We start from the raw sequence: 18,055 nt of genomic DNA, 5'->3' as shown, positions 1-18,055 counted from the left end.
AATGCACTTACATCTAAAACTCACACTTATCAGTTATACTGAAAGCCATATGATAGCAATGAAATTTTTTATGTCAATATGCTGAGCTATAAACACTTGGTGCTTAGAACTGTGAATTAAGTAAAAGCAGCAGCAAGGACAATTCTACCTAATAATCAAAGAAGTAAATATAATCATCTTGAACTATAGTCTTTACACAATCCAGTTTTGCTGCAAGTTCAGTTTTCCTATTTAAAAATCCTAAAACTGCATTCCTGTGAATAGTTGTTATTGAAAGTATCTACCTTTTCTCCTATCTCAGTCATATCTCTGGCCTGTAATATATCTAGGTCAGGGTTAAGGGCACATGCCTCTAACACCTCCTCATATCGACTGGCAACCATTATGTTTCCCAACAGAATGTTGTCCTGTATAGTAGCATTTTGAATCCAAGCCTGCTGGGGGACATAGGCCAAGCTTCCCTATAATTTGGTACATTGTTAAATCTGGTAATTATTACAGCATGCGCAATCACAATAATAAAATCTTCACAAAAATTATAACAAAGTTTCAAAAGTTTTAATTCTGTATAATTTTTTGTACAAAGCTTTGTGTGCCTATAAACCTCCTCTGTGAGTTACTGACAGACACTATTACACAGTTTGATCTCTTGTCTGAAACATATTGTAAAACCTAACTTTTTGAACCCCTGACAATGCAAATGAAGATTCTGGGTTTGGGGAAGTTCAAATATTAAATGAAGCGAGTTAAAGTATATTAAAGGAGAAATCATAAAATCTAATTGAAATCCAGTGATGAAAACAGTACAAGTATTATGTGGAAAAGTGTATTAGGATTATAAATTTTAATTTCTGTCTAATATATTCAATGAATGTTTTGATGAACAACACTTGAAAATGTTAAATAAACTGCATATCATAAACAAATCTAATATTCTTTAACCACAAACTAGTATTTGAGTGAACATCATTACCAAAAATGCATCGTAACATTCACTTGAACTTTGACCTTTCCTACCTTGACATTCACTTGACCTTTCATCTTTTCCATTTCTCCCAATATAGCTGATATAAGCGATGACTTGCCTGATCCAACCTGTCCAACAACTGCCACAAGTGAACCTGCTGGAATGGAGAGACTGATGCTGGAAGAAAACAAAAAAGAGACAAAATAATGTTACAACACATTATGGAAAAGAAGATAAAAGGCCATGAAGATTTTCAGCAAAAATTTAAAATTTAATAAATTTATGAATAAAGCCTAATAATACGCTTGTCTAAATTGGCGCAGCATCTCTAGGCACTCAGCATTAAGAGGTTAGTGTTAGGACTGGTCGGTGTGGTGTAAGGATAATGTAACTGGGTGGGACATCATGCAACATGTCTGCGGCATGATGCCCCAGTGCTAGACATCACTATAAGCTGCCTCACTGCAGACATCGTAGCGATATGACTGCAAAATTGTTAAAGCTATGTTAAAAATCTAACTCACACAACCACATATACAGTAGAAACCTGTCTTGAAAGACCACATCTTCTGCCAAACAATAATGGTCTCTCAAGACAGGTGGTCTCTCATGAGAGGTCATAACACTACATAATGAATATATTCATGCATCAAGAAGGTGGTCTTTCAAGACAGGGGTTCTGTCATAGCAGAGGTCTTTTAATACATGTTTTACTGTATTAACGTTAAATCATGCTAAATCATTATATCAAAAGAGACCATATGAACCACTGGACCCAATCAATCAGCTTCAAACATAAATTAGCATTTATTAATTGTTACATGCAAAGCTGAGTAAGCATGTATTGTGGATACAGTAAAACCTATTATGAGCAACCTCTGCTATGAGCAACCACCTGTCATTTCCGACCACAATCTTAATGCACAAATCAATTTTATTTTATAAACGCCCTGTTGTGAGCAACCACCTTCTGAATGCGACCAGTGATTATGATGTCTCAGCAAAATATGCATTTCAACACTACTATGAATGACCTCATTGCAAAAGAAAGGAAATCTCCACTGATCTTTAGTTAATCTGCGTAACAATGACAGCTTATACCGTTCTAAAAAATGGAATAGACTGGCTACTGATATCTGAATATTTTTAGGCGTATCTATAATGTTTTATAGTTTCTATTGTTAACCAGACTGAAGTACATGTAGATTATTGCCACACTTAGCCTGGTTCCCGGCTTTATTGAACCTAGCACCCATATGTATGAGATGAACCCAGTATCCCTCTGAACGACCATATCATGAGAACATAGACACCCAGTATCCCTATGATAGACTGTACCATTGGAACATAGACCACTGATCTATATGTAATCATATGTCACAATGACCAATTGATTAGTAACAAACATTCGGATAAAAATCAAACATAAAAAGAACAACAAAAAAATAACAAAACAAAAAAATGTTTAAAAAATACCCCAGAAAAGGAATCTGGCTAATGGTGAAAGTTGCTACAGTCCGCAAGCCAGGCTAATGTACTTGTCATGAATTACCATTGTAGTGCCAAAACTGATGTAGTTGTCGCATATATTGTTTGTCTTTAGAGTAAATCCATATTGCCGGGTGGTGGTAAATAAGGTCTTTGTCAATTAAACCAGCAAGAGAGAATCGTTTGAGACTTGTAATGTTTGTTGTTTTTTGCCCCCGATGTTACAGAGGTTGCATCTCAATCACAAAACTGTTGTCTATTCAAGTTAGTTGCACACTTTGTTTATAGAGTTAATCCCTGTAATGTCTTCTTTGAATTAAGCCATTGACTTTTGTCTCTGAGTAAATGATTCTGTTTATTGATGAGATAACTGTTCATTGTTATTTCATTAATTGTTAGATATGCAATGCACATGTACAGCCCAGTCAAAATAATCTTTACAGTTGATATTACAACTGAGCACTAATATTGTTAACACCTAGAAACTTCATAACAATGGACAAACTTCCAACTAAAAAGAGACCATTTTTACTGCGGGAGAAAATAATTATTGTAACTGAATAAAAAAAAAAAAAGAGCAGACCACTTGCAAAATAGTGGTTTGAATGTTGGTAAAATAAATACTGAGTGTTATAAAAAGGAAAAGGAGTAGGTCAGAAATAATTTCCAAAGGTCTTGGAAATGCTTAATTAAAAAATCTGGATGCACATTTTTTATCTGGGATGCAGAAAATCACTTAGGAGTACTCTGTAATCATGTAATATGTAGGTGGCAAAATTCAAAAACTTGTCAATCTTGCTTTATCCACCTGCAGAGTGGGAAAATGTACTGATCAATTAGCTGTGCTGATATTTACAGTGACAAAATTCAGTAGCTGACAAACCCCCTGATGAGTATTGTTGCCATTATAAGAGTACATCAAAATAATGTGATGCAATAGCTGGGCATCAAGTTCAAAGACTTTGATTGGCTGCTGGGTGTAGAAATGTGCTGATATTTACAATGACTGAATTTTGAGGCAGAAAGACCCAGAGATGTACATGTGGTCATTTAGCTTTCATTATTGTGTTCATTTCTGAGTGTAGTCGAACAAATAGTGCACGTGACCACGAAATCAAGACATATTGAGACTTAGACAAAATACTGTTTGCAAAAATGGATAAGTATTTTTGGGTTAAACGGCAAAAAGATTGTAATGAGATTAGGAAGAGTGCTTAAGTTGCTAGAACTGACAGTTCAGATGGAACAGTAGCCAAGTGTAAGGAAGTGTGTGATGCCTGGCTTTGTATTTGCATAAGACGTTTCATTTGGATTGACAAAACTGACAAAATTCAATCATACTCTGATAAACAATCAAGAGCTATATGTCAGTGTTACAAAGAATGTGGAAATTAAACTCAGTGGCAACCAATAGTTCTTCTAATCTGCAAAGTTCACATCTTTTTGGAGGGGACTGCAACTTTTGCTGATGGGACTCCTATTTATACTAAAATAGAAGTCCTGGACTCAGTGTTTTAAAATCCTAGTGAGACCTCTGATTTCTTATACTAATACATGTATGTGTGATCTTCAAATGTAAATACGACAAAATGTTTAATGACAGTATATCTTTATTCCTAGATAATTTTGTTTGCAGATGAATGCTTTTAGCAAGAACTATAATAAAGAATAGAATATATGTACACTGATTGTGGTTATTTTCTTTAAATTGTTCTGAAACATGGATGTTGGAAACTGGTCTTTTTGTACAAACCTGTTATGAGAGACCATCAGCAGCAGAGAGGGTGAACAGACCACTTAGGGGAATGGTCACCCTTGTGTTTTACCAAAAAAAAATAGTGACCACTCATAGAGGTCAATTACCACGTCTACGATTATTGTTTGTCCCAAACAGAACCGTAGACGCCCCTCTCTGCTGCTATCAATATTGGGAATCATCATCTGAATCATGGGAATCTTCATCTGTTTCATCTTCATCTGAATCTTCGGAATTTGTTCTATGTTTCAAGTAATATTCAAGTTCTGATGGTGGTTTTTCTATTTTGGGATTTATGTTCTTTCTGTGTTTATAATATATCATCAAACTTCTGTATTCCTCTTCTGCTGATATTAATTAAATTATTATGTTATAATAAAATGGTACATCCAGAATCTCATACTGCAAGAACAGCACGAGAACGATTAGAAACAATTAAAAAATTTCTTCCTGTCAGAGACTCATTTAGAAAAAACTTGCAAGCGCAGCAAGAAGCACAAGTTGAGTATGAAGAGGACACTAAAAAACTGTTTAAACCCGTCACTACAGCTACTGAGAAAGCTTCAGCGGCTGTTGAAAAAACTATATGGGGAGATATTAAAGAGGAGGATAAGAAGAGGAAAGAGGGTATTTTTCCGGTATTAGAACAAACTGCGGTGCAGGCTGAAAAAACAGCAAGAAGAACCAAACAAACAAAAAAGATTTTACGAGACCTTCCAACTGACATAGCTGCAGCTCAGCCTCCACCTGTTGATGAGGAAATACTTGAAGGTATTGGAGAACTTCGTGCTGAAGTCGCCGATGTGAGAAAAGAACTTGCATCTAAATCCAAACCAGCAGGAGAAAACGTAGAATTAATTGCAAAATTTAAAGAAGGAGTTGTTGAGGAAATTAGAAAAACTGAAAGAGAGAGATTACCTGAAGCAATATTAAATAGTATATCTAATAAATCTAGTATTTTAAAACCCCGTTATGAAAAAATAAATGATGATAATTTCATTAAATGGATATATCGCGTATATTACAACAAAAAACAAGCTAGAGGTCCAGAATTTGAAAGACTTAAAGAAGAAGTAAAAAGACTTTATAGAGAGAGATGGGAACAACCAAAACAAGGAGAGTCCTCCCAGTATCAGCTTCCTCCACCTCTGCAACAAATAGAACAACAACAACAATCTTCTTCGCCGCAGCAAAGGTTGAAGTCGGAAATTAAAACGACTAAAGAGCTAATTAAATTACTCCCCTCGAAGAAAATTTCTGCACCGAAAATGACATTTACACCGACAGGTTCACCACATGGATTTCGAGAAGGTGACTCGCCCCCGGCCACCACTGAAGTACTTACTCCGGTAATGCAACCACCAGTATTTAAACCACCTCAAGATGAACCTAAAACAGGATCTGGTTTATGTCCTGATAATATCATCAATGACGTGTCACGGTTAGAAGTCCTCATAGGAGGAAAACGTGCTGGAAATAATTCACCAGAAATAACCAATGAAGCAGCTGATATTTGTCGGCGACTATTTCAAGGTGGTATCATGGATATCGGCGTTTACCGAGAACTTATTGATGAGCTCGTTGATGACTAGTTGTTAGATAAATGGTAAATAAAATAAGATGATTGTGCATGATAATCATCGTAAACCCACACAGGTTAGAGCGGTAAACTCACGATTACCAATCTATGAAGCAATTTACGGAAATGGACTTGGTGATGTCATTCGAGGATTATTCACGAGGATAGCTCCCAAAGTAGCACCTGTTGCAAAACAATTATCGATGAAGGCTATTGATATTGTTCGTGATAAAGCTCCTGGTGCAATTGTCAATGTTGCTGGTAAAGCGTTCTCGGCGATCAAGGAAAGACTAGCACGATTATTGCGACGAAAACAACAACCACCGGTGAAACTGGCAAGTACTGAGGTGATGCCCGCAGACGTAAGTAAAATAATAAATCAAGCTGCAAATCAAAAACTAGCAGCGTTAGCAGATCAAGGACTCGGTGAATCTGGAAATAATATCTCAAGTTTGATATCCGGAAGTGGAACTTCCCGAGGTGGAACTTTCCGGCGGCGGTGATCAACGTGTTAGACGAAAAATAATTATAATAAAATGTTCAAGCGCGTATCCGACACAGCATTTGACATGGAAGCACCCGTCCTTAAGGATGAATCTGTACGTGATTATCAATTTTATTCCTATGACGCAAAACAACCAGATCAACGTGGAAGAATTGAACTACAAGTTCATGACACAAGTAGATACTTTTTACCCGCTGATGCCTTTCTTGAGGTAGAAGGTACAATTATAAAAACGGATGATACTAATTACTTAGATCCAGTAAAAATTGGGTTTGTCAACAACGGGATCATAGCATTATTTAGTGGCGCCACATATATGATTGATGGAAAAAATATTGAATCAATTCAGAATGATGTCGACGTTGCTACAACAATAATTGGTCTGGCGAGATATTCTGATGATTATACAAGATCAGCAGGTCCCACAATGATGTTTGTGAAAGATAACTCCAATAACCCTGAAAGTGATCCGTATAATATAAGACGACCAAGAAATTTTGCCGATAACAATGATGCTGACGTGTGGCCAGTAGTTCATGGTTCTGGCGAAAATTTCAACTTAGGATTTGCAACACGTAGAAATATGTTGCTAGAAGGCAATAGAGGTTTTTCATGTACAATTCCACTATCGCATATTTTTGGATTTTGCAGGAATGTTAAAAAGGTTATTTTTGGAGCTAGACACACGGTTGTTCTTGTAAGAAAAAACGATGATAATGATGCTCTGTGGAGACCCGTTGGTGATGCTGGTAAAGTAATATTATCAAAACTTTCATTGTGGATGCCGGTAATGACTCCAACGATCGCAGAAGAACAGCGATTCATTTCTTTCATGGATGCAGGTGGTAAATCCTTGTTGTCATGGTTAACAACAAGCACAGATAGTATGCAAACTAACGTTAACGGTCAGTTTACATGGCATATAGCATCACAACAAGGTGTTTCTGCACCACGACATATTTTTATTGCTTTTCAGAGAACTGATCGTTTAAACTCACAAGTTCACTCTCATATGATATTTGACCAACTAGGTCTCACAGATATTTCCTTACGGATAAACGGACAACAGGAACCAACAGAAAATGTACAACTAAATTATGCATTAAATCACATAGGACGTGCATATCATCGTTTGATGTCATTTATGGGACGTGATCAAAATGTTGATACTGGGTTGCAAATATCACAACTAGATTTTAAAAAATTGTACCCGATTTATTATTTTTCATTAGAACATCTTGATCTATCAAAACAATCTGTCGTTGATATACATCTCAAAGCAACATTAAATACCGGTGGTGTTGATTACAGAGCGATCGCGGTCATACTTAGCGACAAGGCCATGTTACTTGAAGGTGGCAGTGGTCGAATGAGGGTCGTTGATGCACCGGTGGAAAATCTTTAATCGTGTTATTTAGAAAAATATATTTTATATAAAAATGTCGTATAGTCATGTTAATGTTACTCTGACCCCGGGTCAGGTAAAAAAGCTTCAATCAAAAACCGCCAACAAATGCGGAACTAAAATATCACTAAAACGAGATCATATTAGTGGTGGTCCAAACAAATTATCGCTGACAAATAATCAGATTAAACATTTCAATAAAGCCCTAGAATCAAAAACTGGAGTTCAATTCCATCTCTCCCCGAGCGCCATCAAAGACATGGTTAAAACGGGTGGTATATTTCCACTACTTGCGGCCATTCCGGCGTTAATAGCTGCTGCTGCTCCAGCCGTAGCAAAAGCGGCCGCGTTAGGTGCTGTTGGAACAGCCGCTGGAATGGCACTAAAGAAAGCAGCAGGGCGGGGATACAAAAAAAAGGGACGCGGTCTAAGATTACCGGGATCTCGTTGGGGGAGAGGCCTAAGGCTTCCAGGGTCATTTCGTTAGACGCTCCAGCATCAAATTTTGATTTACTTGATGCTGCTAAAAAATTAAAAATATCTGCCTTTAGAGGTGTTTTTATGCGAGATCAATTACCGAAACAACCAAACAAACTAGAAACAGGTATTATTAATCTTGACAAACGTTCCGGACCCGGTACTCACTGGGTATCATACGCGATTGATCCGTGTGGAATTGTTTATTTTGATTCGTACGGGTTAGCTCCACCTGTTGAATTTATCAAGTATGTCGCACCACTTCACGCAACAACTAGCGGTTATAAAGTTTGGTATTCAACGCTACCCACACAAACAATGACAGATCCGCCAATATGCGGCCGTGAAGTAATTAATGTACTCGACGCTATATCAAAATCATCCAGGCCGCCACATAAAGTCGTGCACGATTATACAAGCAACCGATATGTTGCGCGTAAAGCATTTTAAACAACGGATCTTATTATAATGGTTGACATTTACGGAAGATCTTCACGCGTTAAGAAAATAAAATCCGACGTTGATCTGTCAAAGTATGCGACTAAAGATGACCTCGCTGATATTATGAACCTTGCTGGAGTTGACCCAGATGAAGTTGTTATTTTTCAAGATCGATATGGTAAACTAAAAACCAGCAATATCAAATGGAATGATATAGTCCGGCGAGTACTCGGTGCAGTTGCAGATAATATTCCCGTGTTTACTGACGGTGGCAGAATCAGGGATTCAAGTATGTCACTTAAAACCATCAGAGATGAAATTGCAAAAAGTGTTGCTAATCGCGTGAGAAACACCGGTGACACGATGACAGGTGAACTCAACATGAGCGGGAACAAAATAGTAGCTGTAACAGCTCCAAAATCTGACAACGACGTCGCAAACAAACTATACGTCGACGACGTGGATGGAAAACTATCCACGCTACGGGCTGAGTATGATGTTCACGCAGGAGCTTTTGGAAGATTTCGAAGAAATTTTCAAAAAATCGATGATACCATAGATAAATTCTTCGGTACTCCACGCGCCATTGACATGAAACTCGTTGATATCAAAACTGACCTAGACACGATCAAACAAAGACAGCAAAACATCGTAGCGGGAATTCCTGAGATTGTCAATAAAACAAATTTGATTAAAATTCCAGCTGCAATAACTCCCGGGCATATTACAAACATCGTATGCACGGTATCATCGGGATTTGCAACATGGTCGCAGCAAAATAATACTATCAAATATACCGCAACAGTCACTGGCGTGTACAGGCTATCTGTGTTTAGTGCTGCAAAATTTAAAATATTTACAATGTTTCCATGGCGTCATTCCACCGACAGGTTTTCCGGGGTTGTATCTGTTGTATTAAATAGCGGAACCGAAGAAATATTTATCCTGGATGCAGATGATAAGACATTAACCGCAACATCTTACTGGTGGTGTTTGGAATTTGTAGCTGAAACACCTCAATTGGTTACTGCATAAAAATATATATGAACGGTGCGCAATACAGATACAATCAAGCGCGTGAATGGCAGGCGGCGCTAAAAGATCAAGTCGATCAATATACAGTAAAAGTAAAAAAATATCGACGACGATTGGTTATCGTTGATGTGATTGTTTATTCAGTATCCGCTGTTGTTGCTGGAACCGGTGTAATATTATCAGCGTTAACAACGATGGCACCAGTAGCTGTAACTATTTGTATTTCAGCAGCAACAACTATTGCAGGTGTGCTTAGTATCATCACAAAAAAAAATATGTACTTGTACGAACGAAAAGTTATCCGATTACAAAATAAAATTACATACAGCGACGGTAGCATACTCGAAATTATCTTCGTTGTTATCAGCGCGTCTCAGTGATGGAATTATATCTGATTTCGAATTTTCAATGATGACCAAAATATACGATGAAGGTATTAAAGATACAAGTATCAATAATGACAGAATTACTCCAGCAGATCGTGACCAACACAACTCCGCCAAAGATAACGATGATCTCGGTAAGTTCAACTAATCCTGAATTTAGTGTTAATTTTCCTATTGCAATTCCAGTAAAAGAAATAGCACTAGCTCAATTACGGGTATATTACAGCTGGCCAAATATCAGATCAAAATCATTTAATGGTACACCAGCAAATAATTCGCTTGTATTTGCTAACAACAACAAACCCGATGGAACACCTGACTGGGTTGTTGTTGGAATACCAACCGGCAGTTACCAGATTGAAGATATCAGTGAGGAATTTGCGCGTAGAATAAAATCAATAACTGGAAAGGAATCAAAAATATCAATAAACGTTCATGAGCCGACGTTGTCCTCGACGGTTGAAATAAACTCGCCTGATTATGCCATTGATATTTATCAATCTTCAATCAGATCCGTACTAGGTTGGCCTGAAATTCCCCCGGTGCATAAAGGACCACCAGAACCAACTCGGGATGATTTTATCATAGATGAAGCAAAATTTATGACAGTTCCTGAATATAGAGGTAAATATCCATGGATCCAGACCGGTGATCTTTCCGTGTTTACAGTTACTCCTGATGGTGACGTTCCTAAAATAATAAATAATGTACGTAGTAATCGTTCAGGTGTTAGAGTATATCCACTCGTAGATGAAGAATTTATTAAATCATATTCTGATCCTGTTAATTTTGAATTTAAACAATCAATCAACAAACTACGAAATTTCTTTACTGATAGCTACAGCGATGACGTAAAACAAAAAATCATTGAGACGATAAAACATCTAAATCAGGTCATATCAGATATTAGATACGTTAATAAAACTATCATTGTGAACATGGTTAGACACGGTGATGAAGATATTGATAATTATAAAGCTGGACCATGGTTTCTCAATCATTACAAAATAACTAAACAACAATTACCAACATTTGTAATACCGGGGATTGATGCTAGAGAACTAGTAAAATTATTAAACGATCTTATCGACGAAAACTTCCCTAAAATACTCGATGCGTGGAAAAAACTAGCACCACCTCCAACTGTTCTCAGATATGATAATGATCCACATGGCGGCGGAAGACACGTATCCCCGCGGATCGTTAATATAACACCGACGGTCGCGGTCAATCTGGTTTGTGACGTAATCGATGGCAGCTATCAAATAGATCTCGGAAGATCAAATCAGGCTCAACAAGGATACATCCTGTACACGTTCACACCACAAGTTCCCCCTGGAAATTTAATCGTGCAAGAACCAACTAATCCCGTGTATTTGCGGTGTCACAATAATATGTTAACACGAATCAATTTTAAACTCACAGACCACCTTAATCGCTTGATTGACATACGTGAAGAAGAGCTTGTAATAAATCTGTATGTAAAGTCGTAAAGACTTTTGTCGTAAAGACTTCCGTCTTAAGGATTTTTGTCGTAAGGACTTTTGTTGTAGATCTTCATGTGGAGGAGGGTTTTACACGCGAGGATTTCTTAACAGTTAGAAGAACATTTGTAACAGAGATCAGAATCAAATTCGATCAACTTAAAAAAATAAAAAAAATAATATTTATTAATTTTCCTGATTTTTACTGAAATTGTACAAATTACTTGATTTTGACTACCAACTACCCCCTCAGAAACATAAAAATGCACGAACTACTTGATTTTGACTACCAACTACCCCGTCAGAAACATAAAAATGCACGAACTACTTGATTTTGACTACCAACTACCCCGTCAAAATCAAGAAAGTTCTAACCTTGTCAAATTGTTCCTAATAAATTTTATTTATTATAAATTTTATTTATTTATTAATAATATTATTTTTACTGAGATTTTTATTTTTTTTTTACTAAAATACAACGAAATTGCTCAATTTTCCTGATTTTGACTACCAACTACCCCGTCAGAAATCAAGTAATTCGTGCATTTTTCTTTGATTTTGACTACCAACTACCCCGTCAGAATCAAGTAATTTGTGCATTTTTCTTGATTTTAGTAAAAAAAAAATAAATCCTCAGTAAAAATAATATTATTAATAAATAAAATTTATAATAAATAAAATTTATAATAAATAAAATTTATTAGGAACAAATTTGACAAGGTTAGAACTTTCTTGATTTTGACTACCAATACACGTGGTCAGCGTTGACATGGACCCCAGTTACCAAAACTTTCATTTTCATTATCACCAGTAATGAGGTTACTCTGGATCGTTTCACCAGTAACGAAGTTACCTTGGATCGTTTCATCAGTAACGAAGTTACCTTGGATCGTTTCACCAGTAACGAGGTTACTCTCTGACATTATTTTTCTTAATAGTCTTATGCGAGTACTAATCGTTTTCTTTGCCTCATACTCGTGGGATAATAACGACTTAATTCTTTCTACGGCGGTAGAAAGAGGAACGAACTCCTTCACATGATCATCTTCTACGGTAGCTAGCGACTGAAACATTGCCGATTGAATCCGTTTCATGAGCCTGTATTCAGATGATAGTGTGTGTGTCCCCATGGTTTTACGTTCTTGTAAAATCTCAAAGTCAGAAACTATTTTTTCAGGATTAAGTTCATCAGATATATTAATTCCATCTTTTTTTAATTTTTTAATAGCGACAATTACATCATTGATATTTTCATGGTTCATTATATAATATATAAATCTTTAAAATAAAAAAAATATCCCTAGAACACCTATCGAGTGTATTAGCGAGTTCGTCGGGATGTTTCAGGGACAGCACAGCCAAGAACTCATAGCTTGCCACCGCAATCTACCAAGTTCATTAGGCAAATATTCCCTCTACGAGAGCCCCTAACCCGCCAAACAACGGTCTAGAGGCCCAAGAGGGAGGACAGCACAACCCTCATAAACTCGTAGCTTGCCACCGCAATCTACCAAGTTTAGAGGATATACATATAACATATAACTAACTAAGGACAGCACAATCCTCATTAAACTCGTAGCTTGCCACCGCAAGCTACCAAGCTTAGAGGATATACATATAACATATATACAATGAATGAAGAGCCCCTATCGAGTGTATTAGCGAGCTCAGATTATGAATGAAACGGCACTAACTAAGGACAGCACAGTCCTCATTAAACTCGTAGCTTGCCACCGCAATCTACCAAGTTTAGAGGATATACATATAACATATATACAATGAAATGAATGATATACAATGAAATGGTTATATACAATGAATGAAGAGCCCCTATTGAGTGTATTAGCGAGCTCAGATTATGAATGAAACGGCACTAACTAAGGACAGTACAAACATGTACGCTCAGCAAAATCACACCCACAATAATTAATCCAGTGGGTGATACGAAAATATGTATCAACAACCAGTCAATATTGTGGTTGTGAATTTGCTGAGCGGAGGGGTTCTTGCGGTTCCCCCCACTATTATAAAAATCGCAATTATGCGCACCACCGACAAATTGTCAGCCATGGGGGTTTGATCCTGGACCGCGAGCGCCACAGTCCAATACCATACTGATCGAGCTATCAAACATTGTTACGAACATATGTTTCGGAAGTTAATATATAGCTAGCTATATAGCTAAGGAACCAATATTTACACTAAACAACGGTTTCTGAATAATAACGGTTTCTGTATTTGCAGCGGTTTCTGTATTTGTAGCGGTTTCTGTATTTATAACAGTTTCTGAATAATAGTTTCTGTATTTATAACAGTTTCTGAATAATAGTTTCTGTATTTATAACAGTTTCTGTATTTGTAGCTGGTTTCCTAAGAGCAGACCGAAAATCAATAATAACAGTGGCATTAATGCACCAGTCAAAGAACTTTCCAGAATTGTAAGTTCAGTGAACACGCAACTGCAGGTCAATTACAATGAGTAACGGTTTCTGTTTCACACACAGCTTCCTACGGATCAATAATATTATCATGTGTTGTATGATGGGAAAATATTTAAAAACCATAAATAATACTTATGAGTCTAATGAGTTAGGTTCGTCGGCACTATACGATGTAATTAGTTAAACTGACTAATTACGATCATAAAAAACCAACCATCTACGAAGAAAACTATATATTACAAAGTAATCTCCCTTATGTAATCAAAAATTCAGTAGTGTATGGAGGACCTACTGTGACATAAATTAAAAAAATTAATTCAATGTGGTGATGATAGTTAATAATGTGGTGATGATAGTTAATAATGTGGTGATGATAGTTATTGATACTTAAAGATAATTTTCTGCTTATATTTTTTCGATAAAGCTGTTTTATATATATTTTCTGCGACTTTTTGTACTGATTGCGGGTGAATATCAAAATATTTCGCAGCAGAAGATATTGAACGAAACATAATTTCTTTGCCAGTTTCTATGTTTGAGGAAATTACCGCCCTCTTTCCGATTGTCTTACATCTTCCTGTATTACCGCGTGTATTATTCTCGCTGTGAGAGATAGCTTGTAAATTGGATAAATTATTGTTTTGAGTGTCCCCGTCAATATGATCAATAACAAGACCATCATTGATCAAACCCTTGTGACACTCGTATGTAAATCTATGACACAGATAATGTTTCTTTTCCCCCCCGCATGTGAACATTAGATAACCAGCATTAGTAATATAACCAACTTGTTTCTTCAACTTGCGGTGTCTGATGATACCATTAATATTTGATTCATAGTTTGTTATGACAGGATGTGGGACAAATATATTTTGCTCCATTATAATAATATTATATGTTTAAATCATTGTTTGTCTGAAATCTTGATATATAATCCTTCACGGATTTTATAGCGTTTTCACCGCTATTATTTTTTTTGTCATAATATCTTCTGAGCTCTCTGAACCGTTTCCCGCCACACTTTCCACATAATTCTGTCTTTCCTCGCACTCCAATACCACACCGTAGACATGGTATTGGTCCTAGACTTCCTCGTCGTATGTTTTGTGAGTGCATCCAACAAAATTCCTTTCTACAGGATTTGTTGCATCGATTTACTGAGCCGATCATCAACCATCTACATTGGGACATTGTATATATATATATAATTTTCTTTATTTAAATATTTGTTTTAATTATATGAACGAGTTTGAGAGATTATCCCAAACTAGGCCTGTTAAGTATAAATTCAACCTTGACAGATTATCTTCTGACTTGCCAGTACGAGATCTGGTTGATCCGAAAAATAAAAGTTTGATCTCGAAAATTCATGACGCTAAGAAAGAATTTTACACGGATGGTGCATCTCATACATGGTCAACGTTCAAGATTATACTCGCTGACTCCGTCAAGGACGCTGTCACGGACGCCACAATGAACGACAAGCGAGCGGCAACTATCATTAACTACATCGCTGAATACGAGGGCAATCAAAAATATTTCTTCAGAGTAAAATTTATTGTATTAACAGAAACAGATAGTTGGATTATCCGTGACAAGTATGATCCTGTCCTTGGCAATAATAAAACTATCATATTAAGTAAAAATTCCAGACCGGGTCTATTGACTGGTATTGATAAACCGTATTATGAGCGAGCGTATCCTGTAACAGCAGTTATTTATGGAATTTATGAGATAAATAAAAAACCCAACGTTGATAAACTAGCGCCGATGAAATTTTCAAGGTTAAATTGTGTGGCTGAACGAGTAATAGAACACTTTACAAACGCGATGCGTGGAAATGGATTAACTGATTTAAGGCGTGAAAAAATAAACTCGTGGGCTGATTCAGTTAAGAACACCGGTGCTACAATAAAAGATGTTGCTGAGTTAGGAAAAATATTAAAATTTCCAATAACTGTGGCGACAATAACGGGAGAAGTACTGTACCAGTCGAAATATAAATCGAAGGGAGCTCCAATAAATATTATCGATCATAACGCGCACGCATGGACTAACGCAGTAACAATATTTCCACGTGATCGAACTGTTAGATTTTACCCCCCAGATATGTTTGATTTTATTAACGAAATAAGTAAAACCGATCCTGTATCGGTATGGTTATTCAAAAGTAATGAGGAGGGTGAATTTGATCAGTTTGTCAAACCGAACGGTGAAATATATCGCACAGAATCCCTCCATGACGAGATGAAAAATCTTGCGACGTTTTTACAGTGCAAACACGCGGAAAATACTGACAAATTACTAACTAATTGTTTTACCGTTCCATCTGTTGTGGCTCATTTCGCCAGAGAACGAAATTCATGGAAACCAACACGATTTGATTTACTCGAGGACGTACGCGCAAGTTGCGTCGAATATGGACATGGCGGATTATGGAATACCAAATACAATTACAATGATGTTATTTCGGTTGATATGGTTGCATGTTATCCAGGAAGTTTTCTGGGATACGGAGATTGTTCTACGTACTTTGAAAGATTTGGTCACCCAACAAACGAGATGACGCGAGTGGCAATTAATGGACCATTACCTGATTTTGATCTGACTGGATTCGCCTGTATTGAGTCGTTCGAGTTTAACGAAAATCTTCACAAGATTTGTTATGTTTGGTTTGGCAGACATTTTTGTGAAAAACGTTGGGCACCTATAGTTTTGTTGCGATATATGCTAGATTGTATGATACTGACATCGTTTTATGGTCAGTGAGGCAATTATATCATATCATGCACAGACCAAAGTTTGGTTGCCCATGTCAGATTCTGAAGTTATCAGCGAGTTTAAGGATGATATTCCTAATAAACTCAAAACCGCAAAAGATCTCGGTAGAAAAATTATAGGTAAATTTACTCAAGGTGGTGCATATGATTATAAAAGACATCACGCACGATTAATTTTAGATGATGCCGAGTACGATTTTATAATCGCTGATACAACGGCGAAAAATACATTTGTAAATCGAGAGAGTGTTTATTTATCCGACGGAACAAAATTAGGTACGATCGTTAGTTACATAAATGACGTCTCCCCGCAATATACTCATCTAAGATCTTCCATGTTGGCTTATGTTTCTATAAATTTATTATCGATGATTAATAGATTTCCTGAGACCGCAGTCAGAGTCGCAACGGACTCGTTTTATATTTCAAGTAAATATTTAGAACCTGTTATGAAATTTACAAGTAATGATGAACGATGGGGTTCGTGGAGAATAAAAAAGGAACTATTACACAATTATGTAGAATCAGCAGATGTTCCAGTGAGAGATTTTTATCGTGAGGGTAATAAAATATCAGAAATGTCGAAAGCACCATCGTTGAGTGATCCAATAACCAGATATAAGACAGTATATCTCAATGGACCTGGTGGATGCGGCAAAACAACTCGAACGATTAATGTTTTTAGAAATTCAGATATAATCGTGCTGACACCCACACATAGACTTGCACGTGAGATGAAACAGCGGCAAGTACAATCGTGCACGTATCATAGTTTCTTTCGGTGGCGCGGAGATACATGGACTCCTGAACGGATGGGAGAAAAATATATACCTAAAATAATTATTTGGGACGAGATATGCACGGTGTCATTGGATACATTAAAAATGTTTCTTGATTGGTTGTTGACGAAAAATACCGCCATAATAATGTGTGGCGATCATGGTCAACCTCCGCCCTTTGTTGGACCATCTCCACATGATTGGTTAAAAAATTTCGTTGATTATTACGAAGAAATAGATGATGATCATAGAGCTCTTGATGCAAATTTGAAGGAGTTTAAAAAATTAATCAGATTACAATCAAACAAAATTCAGTGTGAAATATTACGTGGAGTGATCTCAGAGACATCAATGAGTGATTTTTTGAACTCATGGAGACCCAACGATTTGATCGTAGCAAGTAGAAAAATAATCAGAGACGCTTTACAGCAGCAGTTATTTCAACTACATAAAGAACAATATTCAGAACTACCCGTTCCGTTGTGTTATAGACCATCAGATACACGAAAACAGAATATTAATGTTGATATTC

General features: G+C 36.6%; 1 protein-coding gene across 1 annotated transcript in view; it reads right to left on the bottom strand.

Annotated features, from left to right (window-relative positions):
- Positions 1–18,055, bottom strand: part of LOC149785926 (ATP-binding cassette sub-family C member 1-like) — a 196,261-nt gene that overhangs the window by 56,197 nt on the left and 122,009 nt on the right. The window contains exons 15-16 of the mRNA XM_089976163.1: positions 1,018–1,144; positions 285–461 (exon numbers count right to left, since the gene is read on the bottom strand). Coding sequence (XP_089832289.1) covers positions 285–461; positions 1,018–1,144 — 304 coding nt within the window. The remainder of the gene's footprint in view (positions 1–284; positions 462–1,017; positions 1,145–18,055) is intronic.

The sequence above is a fragment of the Sinohyriopsis cumingii genome, chromosome 12 (genome assembly GCF_028554795.1).
Source record: "Sinohyriopsis cumingii isolate HCF-2022 chromosome 12, ASM2855479v2, whole genome shotgun sequence".
NCBI classification, from domain to species: domain Eukaryota; kingdom Metazoa; phylum Mollusca; class Bivalvia; order Unionida; family Unionidae; genus Sinohyriopsis; species Sinohyriopsis cumingii.
This window is presented reverse-complemented; position numbering and strand designations above follow the sequence as displayed.